This window comes from Dendrobates tinctorius, unplaced genomic scaffold, assembly GCF_039654945.1.
Source record: "Dendrobates tinctorius isolate UK_male_01 unplaced genomic scaffold, ASM3965494v1 ptg000145l, whole genome shotgun sequence".
NCBI classification, from domain to species: domain Eukaryota; kingdom Metazoa; phylum Chordata; class Amphibia; order Anura; family Dendrobatidae; genus Dendrobates; species Dendrobates tinctorius.
This window is the reverse complement of record NW_027361812.1, coordinates 15,761,936-15,772,548: the sequence shown is the minus strand read 5'-3', so window position 1 is coordinate 15,772,548 and position 10,613 is coordinate 15,761,936. Positions and strand designations below refer to the sequence as shown.

Genomic DNA, 10,613 nt, shown 5'->3' with positions numbered 1-10,613 from the left:
TGTGTGTTTATGTGTATATATATATATATGTGTGTGTATGTGTGTGTATATATATGTGTGTGAGTATGTGTGTATATATAGTGTGTGTGTGTGAGTGTGTATATATATATGTGTGTGTGTGTGTGTATATATATATATGTGTGAGTATGTGTGTATATATAGTGTGTGTGTGTGTGAGTGTATATATATATGTGTGTGTGTGTGTATATATATATGTGTGTGCGTATATATATGTATGTGTGTAAGTGTGTATGTATGCATGTGTGTGTGAGTGAGTGTATGTGTGTGTATGTATGTGTGTGAGTGAGTGAGTGTATGTGTGTGTATGTATGTATATGCATGTGTATGTGTGTATGTATGTGTATGTGTGAGTGTGTATGTGTGTATGTATGCATGTGTGTGTGAGTGTGTGTATGTATGTATATGTATGTGTGTGTATGTGTGTATGTATGTATATGTATGTGTGTATGTATGCATGTGTGTGAGTGTGTGTGTGTTTGTTTGCAGGCATGTTAAATATTTGTGTGTATTAATGGGAAGCTGTATATGTTTGTGTAGTAATTTTGCATTTATATCTGTCTTTGTTTGAATAAAGAAAAGTGTGGGTATATTTAAAACAAAAGAGAGTGTGTGTATGTTTAAGAGTTTCTGCTTCCATGTAGCCATGATAAATCATGTGTGCCTGTTTGTATATATACATATATGTGTGTATATTTATATATATGTATTTTATGTATGTGTGTATATATATATGTGCATGTTTATTTAGATATAATGTGTTATATGTATGTTTGTGTATACAGTATATGTGTGTGCTTCTATGTATGTGTGAGTATGTTTATATTTATATATATTTGTGTGTGTATATATATGTGTTTATATGTATGTATGTATATATATATATGTATTAATGTGTATATATACATGTGTGTATATTTATATATGTTTGAGTGTGTATATATGTGTGTGTGTTTATATGTATGTATTTGTATAGATATATGAATGAGTGTGTTGTGTGTATGTGTGTGTGCAGCAGTTGCAGCCTCCTCTGGTATACAGGCTGCCCCATGTGCCTTCTCTCTGCAGGGCCCAGTGACTGTCCATCACCACAGCCATCATGATGATGATATTTAATGTCACATACCCAGGGAGTGAGGTGTGGCATTGTGTGATATGCCTGTCACTAGCTTTCCACAAGTATTTCTACCTCTCACAACCGGATAATCTTCTGCAGTCACTCTTGGGGATGTACCACTAGAAGATCACACACAGGAATATAAGACAGGCTTTCATGAAGTGTTTGCTGCTTTCTACGTCACATAGGAAGTCCCAAGCAATTAGATTGTCGCTTATTAAGTATTAGAATTCAATCCCCTCCCAGCTCTACAAGCAATGCTGCAGGGAGATGTGATACTTCTCTCCTCCAATGACGATGGAATGGTGGCCAAAAATGAGATATTCTCTGGAATATTCATTGCGGGAACTGTAGGTAGTAAGATTTAGTAAATCTAGTAAAAGTTTTATGCTAAACAAAGTCCTAATAACGTTCTTCCCTTAACATATCAAACGGTTACTAACAATAATAAAAATGAGAATGTCTTAATCCCACGTTATTCATGTGCACTGACTCCAGAGCTTAATATTATGTTCCATAAACACCACCTTTGGTTTAACATGCATATTTAATCCTCTCCTGCCTTTTCCATCTTTGGTGGGGATTTTTTTAAACACCGATTCCTCTTTTTTAATAGTGTAATGGACTTGACTTTACTGAAGTTCAAAGGCATTTAATATTCACTTTACTCCTAATACATTATAAGACAATAGACACCAAACTTTTAGTCACATGATAATAGAAAACAATTTTCGATGTCTTTTTTTTTTTTTAAATGTGGTGTGAGGCTTTCTGTAGAATGGCCAGTTTAAGACAATCAGTATCTATCTATCTATCTATCTATCTATCTATCTATCTATCTATCTATCTATTGTTTATCTATCTATCTTTTTACTATCTATTATCTATATATCTATTGTATATCTATCTATCTATCTATCTATCTATCTATATGTATTATCTATTTATCGTCTATCTATCATCTATCTATCATTATCTATCCATTCATCTGTCTATCTATTATATATCGATTGTCTATCTATCATTATCTATTATCTATCTATCTGATGACTACCTCAATTCTTTTCAGTTTCATGAATTTAAGTTAAAGGAAAATGGATTTTCCGTAGCATTCTAGGAGTTAAATGCACTTTCTTACTTGGCAGTGCAGCTCAATATGCTGTAAACTCCCACATGGTCAATAAACTTGGGTTTTACAGCTAACATTCCATTTCAGCTCAGAGAAACTTTGAACTAGCCCTCTAGATTTTTGTCAGTGATTTGGATTAGAGCCTTGGAAAAAAAAAAAACCAACAAACTTATAGCCATCCATACTGCTGGACCGCCCCCCAATATCTGCAGACACTTTCCTATTTGTTTACTGTTTACAGCGGAAGTCTCTGCCTATGGCCCCACAGAGTAATTAAGAAAAAATAAGCAGTTTAGTGCTGCAGTCTTTATGACATTGTCTAGACTGTTCTCTTTTGTCACTGCATCCTCAGCTGTTACAGGAATTAACTGCCCTACATTTGGAGGTTGTTAGTGACATTTTATTATTTTTCAGGCTCAAGTTGGGTGGAATAATATAAAGAAAGAAAGAAAGAAAGAAAGAAGGAAAGAAAGAAAGAAAGAAAGAAAGAAAGAAAGAAAGACGAAATAAAGGATAGAAATAAGGAAAAAAATAAAGGAAGAAAGAGTGAAAGTAAAAAGGAAAGAAGGGATGAAAGAAAGAAAGCAAAGAATAGATGGATGATACATAGATAGATAGATGAAAAAAAATAAATTTAATAATAAAAAAATAAAAATAAAAGGAGAGAGATTGGAATTGCTGCCATCGTCTGAACATTTAGCCTAATATACATATAGAGAGAGAGAGAGAGAGAGAGAGAGAGAGAGACAGATCTGCACACATGACCCATATATATGGTTGCATACAATGCATGACTTAAATGTATTTGTGTAATGTATATATATGAAATATGACAACACAAGGAAACTACAAGCCATCGTTCCGAACACCCCGTGCATTGTTTCTGTGCAGACAGATAGAAAGTTTTAAAGCCTAGTCCCGAAATGAAATATCGGATTTGTGTTTTTAATCTTTTGGACTATACATTGTGGATTACTGACCAGGATCCTAAGGCCTGCATATATTTATATGTAACACACATGTGTATGTAGATACAGTAAGGCCATTTATACGAGTGGTGTCAGTGTTTTTTTCAGGCAAAACTAGGAGGGGAGCATAAGTATAATGGAGAAATGTCCACCTCATCTATTAATAAGTACTGATGCAACACACAGACATAGCTAATTAATATAGAAGGGAACCATATCTAAAAATATTCAGACAAATATAGAGTCCAAAAGAGTTTCATGAGGCTCATCTTTCAGTAGGCCAGACTGAATGCAGCCACCATGAATGAAATCTACAGACATATAGATATAGACTAAACCGTGCTGTACACAAAGCATTCATGGCAGCTGTTTAATCCCTGCTTGTTTGCTTTATGTGAAACATGGCCTTATAACACCATTCTGCACATTTGCACAATGACCCAGTCATCTCCCCTGTACATGCTTCACTGTGTGCATTTGTCAGAATTTTCTGCCTTGCAATTCTGTATATTTTTTGACCTATAGTGCAGACCTGAGATCATCCCCTTTTCCCCATATAAAACAAATAATGAGATTATTGGTATTCCCAAGGTCTGCTGACTATGTGAGCATTCGGAGGCCACTCTCCTGCTGACCACATGTGATCTGGAAAAATGCTATTCTGGTGACACTATGTACAAATAGGCGTAATTTCTTTATTTTACACAGAATGATACATGCATGAAACATTATCAATTGATTTATTCATTAACAAACTGCTCCGTGGTTATTTATTTCTTTAGTTTCTTCATTGTTATATTTATGATCCTTTCTTCGGAGGAAAACAGTTGTGCTTTTGTGTGTAATGGTCAGACCCTTAGTGGAAACCCATGTAGGTCGGTGTATAAATTATAACTAACCTCTTAAAAAAAGAGTACTTTATTTTCCCTGTGACTATGGAAAGGGTTAATTACAAGGAGTAAAGAAGACACAGGTTTACAATTACAGATCTTTGGGCCAAAGAGGAAACAATATTAATCTGATGTATGGAATTCCTGCGAATTATTCCCATTGTATTGCACTGATCCACATAGTTTGTCTTGGGGAAAACTTTTGAAAAGTGGGGGGGCCATTAGTATAACTCACAAGCCCTCCCATAACACTTTGACCCCCAAATGCAGACTGACAGAGGCCATTACAATGCATTACCTTGCAGCTCTGTAGCCAACATGGTGGCATGGACCTATTCACTCACACTTATATACTCATTGACACACAGGGATTAAACACATACACCCGATCCCCATGATATATGTATATATAAATATATATATATATATATATATATATATATATTTTTATTTTTTTTTCCACAATATCCACTGACAATACCAAGCCACTGATGCCTTGGGGTGAGGTCATATTTTACGTCATGGACCCTATGTATGTGTGCATGTGACTGGAGCCTTGTGTTCACAGTTTAACCCCTTCACACAGGTCTGTAATTCATACAACATTAATTAACAGATCAGGATCAGCTGTAGTAAACATAAGGTAGAGAAATAACGCATTTCTAACACATTCATTCATTGGCATTTACAGATCCTTGATCACACATCCATTCATCTAGAAATACCACAATTCATAGAACTTTTGGCCACTATCTTCACTATCTTCATTGTGATTGGCGAGTCCTCAGAGTCTATCAAACAACAGCATAGATAGAAAGTGTTTTCACAGCTGCAGACGTTTTCTGCAAGCAATGATCTAGCAAAATGAAGAGATCCATGTCTTCAACAGTTGCTTAAATAAAACAAAAAAGTCAAGAAGACCATGTTTGTCCCTTCTTGGGTTCAGTTTACACCAAGTGCTCCTCAAAAAAAGCTCCTTCAGTTCCCTGGTAATAATAATAATAATAATTATAATGTACATATACAAATATGTAAAGAGCTGAGACTCTGAGCTGGGCTGAGGGCTCAGATTGCAAACCATGTGTCAATGATCCTGTGCAGTACGAGAACAGTGCATGAGAGGGGCTCACAGGCAGATGCTTCACAGCAATGGGTTCCCAGAAAAGTATTGCAGTCGGTCCCTACTTAGTTTTTTCTCTTTCATTCTTCTGTTTTGAAACCATATTTTAACCTGGCGGTCGGTAAGATTCAGCATTCTGGACAGCTGGAGCCTCTTCTCCTTATTGATGTACACATTGAAGAAGAATTCTCTCTCCAGCTCCCGAATCTGGAATTTGGAATAAGGGCACCTCTTCTTCCTTGTGCGGGGAGCGCCTGAAAAAAAAAAATCACATTAAAAATGTTGTAGCTGATACCATACTGAGCACAACAACCAATACAACAACCAATATATACCCCAAGCTACCGTGCACACATCTCTATGTGCCCTCATGCGCGATTGTGCGCACACACTGTACACACCGACACACACACTAACGCATGCGTCTGTGTGTATATGTATATGCTCATATCACAGAAGATTTACTAATAGAGTAAGTCATGTATATGTGCCCTTCACATGTATCTGTACCTTACACATGTGACACATATTAATGAAGCCGCTCCCTGCAGCTGAATATACCACAATATGCCTCATTGTGTGCACACCTGTATATCCACATAGAAGACCAAATGCATTTTGACTAAAAAATATAGCTGTGGTAATATGCTATCAAGAAAGTACACAGTAATCACATTAATCGTACTACACACAGTATATATAACACGTAACTAGACACACAACCTTAATATTGTATCGCAATTAACCTAAATATACTAGTTTAGTGTATATCAGTGTGTGTACATATGGTTGTATTACAACATTGCATCACACATAAAATATGCACACATCCGAATATAAACACACGCACGTATACATTTAAATACATATATATATATATATATATATATATAGTTGTACACACACACAGCCCTCAAAATACATATAAATAAATATACATACATATACACTTACCACACATACACACACATTCAACCCTCCATATATATAGATATATATACTGCTCAAAGAAATAAAGGGAACTCAAACACCCTGTTGCAAATGGAATAGTGTTCCTTTTATCTTTTTGAGCAGTATATATATATAGATCTGTACACACATACATACATATACATATAAACACACACACATTTATATATATGCACATATATATAGTTGTCACAAATACAACACCCCACATATACATGTATACATATAAATACACACATATGTACATATATATAGTTGTACTCACATACACCCCCCATAAACACGTATACATATAAATACACATATATATGTATGTACACACATGCAACCCCCCAAATATATATAAATAAATATACATAGACATACACTTATCACACACACATACAACCTCCTCATATAAATATATAAATATACATACACAAGCACACACATACCCCCCCCACACATATATATTTATAAACACACGTTTGTATATTGAGACATAGATGCACATATGTATTCACACATATGTACACATACACAGTCATATACTGTAACATCCATTTACCCTACATAAATGCATGGAAGACTTTTTACCAAAGACAAAGAGCTAGTGCATTGATATTACTACATGCATTACATTCCATGGACATCATCGTGCAATCACATCATGAAAAAGTCAGTCCACAATGAAAGCTACTCCACTGTATTCCTGAAATAACCTCGCCATTATTTTTAGCCATCATCCTCGTGAGGGCAGCGTGATCAGCATTAGTGAGGATCTGCACAGACCTGCACAGGACACAGGGCAGATATTGTGGCTGCTACACACACACACACACACACACACACACACACACACACACACACACACACACACACACACACACACACACACACACACACACACAGTTTGTGCAATGAAGGGAGACTGTGCCATGCCTTCCTATGGGAGAGATCGCCAGCCACAGACATAGCTTCTCCCACACACAATGCAGAGGCTAGCTGACCATTCGAACAGTGGGTGAAGGGAGAACTAGGAGCAGGATGGCACTGTAAGTGTGAACAGGGAGCACACACGGCAGGAGAGGGCAGAGAGATGCAGGCACAGGAAGCAGCCAAGGTTATTTTCTGCCCAATTGGCTTTCACCTCCACAGAACAGAAACAAAACCGTCTAAAAAGCCCCTGAAAGTTCATGATCAAAGTGAGCGATCCGCCCGGATCCTGCAGGAGCAGAGCAGCCAGCGCCGTCTCCAAAGGGCCGTGTAAAAGCCACTTGTTTATTTGTTCCCCTTCTCTAAGAGTTTCTCCCCCAAAGAGCTTTCCCATCGTAAAATCCCCCTTGCTTGGAAGAAAGAGCTTTTGTAGCTTTAATAAAATCCTTTGAATGCTTATAAAACTCCACATAAAACGTGACCGAGCAAACACCGGGCTCAGCCCCTGAGCCCCCTCCCCCGGTCCTGCCTCTACCTACTGGGGCCGCTGCTGCCTTTGCTGCTCTCCTTGTTGTTGACAGACGAGGATGAGGCTGACGATCCGGGGTTGGTGTTTTCCTCCTCGTCTTCCTGGTCAAGTCCTTGGTCCCCTCCGGCTGAGAGGGCGCTGGATTGGGGGTCAGCGTCCAGCTTGGGGTCGCTCTTGGGCACACAGTCCTCTGCCTGGCTGTCAGTGGCACAATAAGCATTGTCAAAGAAGCGATCGAAGCCCTGGGGCAGCACAGTGTTCTTGCTCATGCTGGTGTAGAATCCTGTGGAGGGGTGGTTGGAGTTGGGGTGGTGGTGGTGGTGGTGGTGGTGGTGGTGGCTGTAGACGCTTTCGTTTTTCATTAGCATTTCGGTCATGCTGGAGGAAGGAGGGAGGCACTCTCTGTGCATCAGATCCTCAGCTGCAGGGTAGCAGGAGGCATAATTGCTTCTAGGATGCCATTTACTGGAAGGGTCTAGACTGTAGGAGACCTCCCTGACTGGCTGGGAGAGGTTGGTGGAGTAAGGGTAGGAGATCTGTCGCGAGGGGGCCTGGGGGAGGAAGGATGACACAGTGGAGAATTCGGGGACATAGTAGGTGCAGCTGGGGAGGTACAGATTGGAGGTGCAGCCTGGTCGATCCCCAAATTCTGAGCTCCTCTCCTTGCGCGTTTGGGAGCAGAAGTTGCTCAGGTTGACCGAGTTAAACATCTTTCTCCCTTTCTGGCTCTATAGATAGATGTTTTGGAGGCGATCTGCAGAGGGGGAAAAATTTGGGAAGGCTGGATGACGCGCTGTCCGTCTTAGTCTCTCCCCAGGAGCACGTGATGCCCCAGTAGATATCGCCATATATCAGTCCCGAGCACTTAGATGCGTAGGAGGGTTCACTTAGGTAAGATCTCACCGAGGTTCAACAACGATTGGTTTTCAAACACCGCAGAAACATTATGAAAATCAATTGCAGATTTGTATTCATCTCCTTTTTTTCTCTCTCTCTCTTTTAGGCAACTCCCCTTATGTGCAGGAGAGGCAGTAGAAGGAGCAATTCAGGGGGTGGCTGGGAGGGAGAATGGGGAAGGAGTAAAATGGAGGGGGGATTGGGGTGGGGGGCTTTTGAAGTTTTCAATTTGGTCTCTGCTTTCTAGATTTTGCTCCCCTGTCACGGGGATTTGCACTCACTAGAAATAGGTCAAGTTTTTTTTTCCCACCTAATGCTTCAAAACTTTGAGGGGGACACATACTAAGGCTTTTCTGGATAGATCAAATGCAATTGCTGGGGGGCATACAGGTTTTGGGGTCAGTAAGTCTTGAAACATTTGTAAAATGCAGCTTAAGTGCAGAGACGTGTACATCTGTGCACAATTGATGTAACTCCTGGGCTCTGTATGAGAATAATGACCAGGCGTCTTCTGATAACTAATTGCTTTTCTTAAGGATATTGTTTTATGTCAGCCATAGAATAAATCAGCAGCACGCTGGAGGTAGAGACCTTCAAATAAGCCAGGCTTAGCATGACAAAATGCGGACACACAAAGTTCAGAGCACACCTAGCATGAAGCCAGGGCAGCCTGTGTCCAGCCACATTACACAGGCTTGTAAAATAACAGCACCCTCACCGCAATGGGTGGTATGGCTGCCACATTGGGAGTCACACAGACCGCCAGATATCTGCTGGGGAAGCCACAAATACAGCTCTGGCATGGTCAAAAGCATGTATTGTTACTTTAGGAAGTGCATTTGAGAGGAGCTCTATATATGTATATACTATGAAAGTGCAATATGTCATATTATATATATATATTGCATCTTCTTACAGCTTGTATTACTTTTATAGTTGTACTACTTAAAAGTAGCTGTCAAGGAGCACAGAGAGATTGGTTGTCATGATAAACAACAGCTAATGATTTATTATTTTTATTTCAAGTAATTTTTTCCTATATTAAAATTCAGAATTCTTATGATGAGGACGGACATACTACGCTTTGTACAGTTTTATATACAGTATTGGTATTCTATCTATCTATCTATCTATCTATTATCTATCTATTTATATATCTATCTATTATCTATCTATCTATCTATCTATCTATCTATTTATCTATCTATCTATCTATCTATCTATCTATCTATCTATCTATCCCATATCTATCTATTATCTATCTATCTATCATCTATCTATTTATCTATCTATCTATCTATCTATCTATCTATCTATCTATCATCTATCTATCTATCCGTCAGTCTGTCTAGCTTTTGTCTTCCTGCATATGTCGATATTCCCAAAATTTACATAAGAGTCCAAGCAATTTATTTTCCTCTTCTCATCACCTCGTCACTCCCACCATCAGAAACGCAACTTATTAACGTATACGAATTCATATATACATATTCTTCTATTTGCAGAGCTGAATTTCCTTTATTTACCAACATAAGCAATGTATATTTATTAAAAATTATTAATAAATGATATTGGTTCATGTGCTAGAATTTCTACACAAACACGAAACGAGAATATTGCTTATTTCGTTAATCTACAACCTATAACTGATTTAGTTACTAGATATAGTAATTTTCTGGAAATGAAAAGGAAAATATCTAAAAAAAATTATATTATTAAAAAAAGACAGTGAAAATAAATCAATAACTGGACGTGCAGACAGATACTTCTATATGCATTTACATGCATCTCGGACCTATACATATATATCCGTCTGTCCGTTCGCTATATATAAACATATTTAATGGATCAGCTTTAAACTTCCATTCAGATGTATTCAGTCTTGTAGATGTCATCAGGTGGTATGTGCACAATTATAGCGCCAGTAACAATCTCCATCGCTGAATCTCTGAGATTTTGAATTTGAACATGAAACAGATTCCAATATAAGAAGAGCCATGAAGAGAACCCGATACCAGGGATATATAGCCGGGGAGTTTCTCTGTACTTTTGGAATGAATT

General features: G+C 38.2%; 1 protein-coding gene across 1 annotated transcript; it reads right to left on the bottom strand.

The window, feature by feature from the left end:
* Positions 1 to 4,587: 4,587 nt before the first annotated feature.
* Positions 4,588 to 8,543, bottom strand: HOXC11 (homeobox C11). Its single transcript, XM_073546077.1, has 2 exons — positions 7,666 to 8,543; positions 4,588 to 5,496 (listed from the first exon to the last, which is right to left on the bottom strand). The coding sequence occupies exons 1-2, from the start codon at positions 8,363 to 8,365 to the stop codon at positions 5,264 to 5,266; spliced, it is 933 nt and encodes a 310-aa protein (XP_073402178.1). The 5' UTR covers positions 8,366 to 8,543; the 3' UTR covers positions 4,588 to 5,263.
* Between the last annotated feature and the right edge of the window lie 2,070 nt (positions 8,544 to 10,613).

Excerpts from the sequence above, each read along its gene's own strand:
- HOXC11 (XM_073546077.1), bottom strand. The coding sequence starts at position 8,365 with ATGTTTAACTCGGTCAACCTGAGCAACTTCTGCTCCCAAACGCGCAAG. Across the intron at positions 5,497-7,665 it reads CAAAGGCAGCAGCGGCCCCA|GCGCTCCCCGCACAAGGAAG; the intron begins GTAGGTAGAGGC and ends TTTTTTTTTCAG.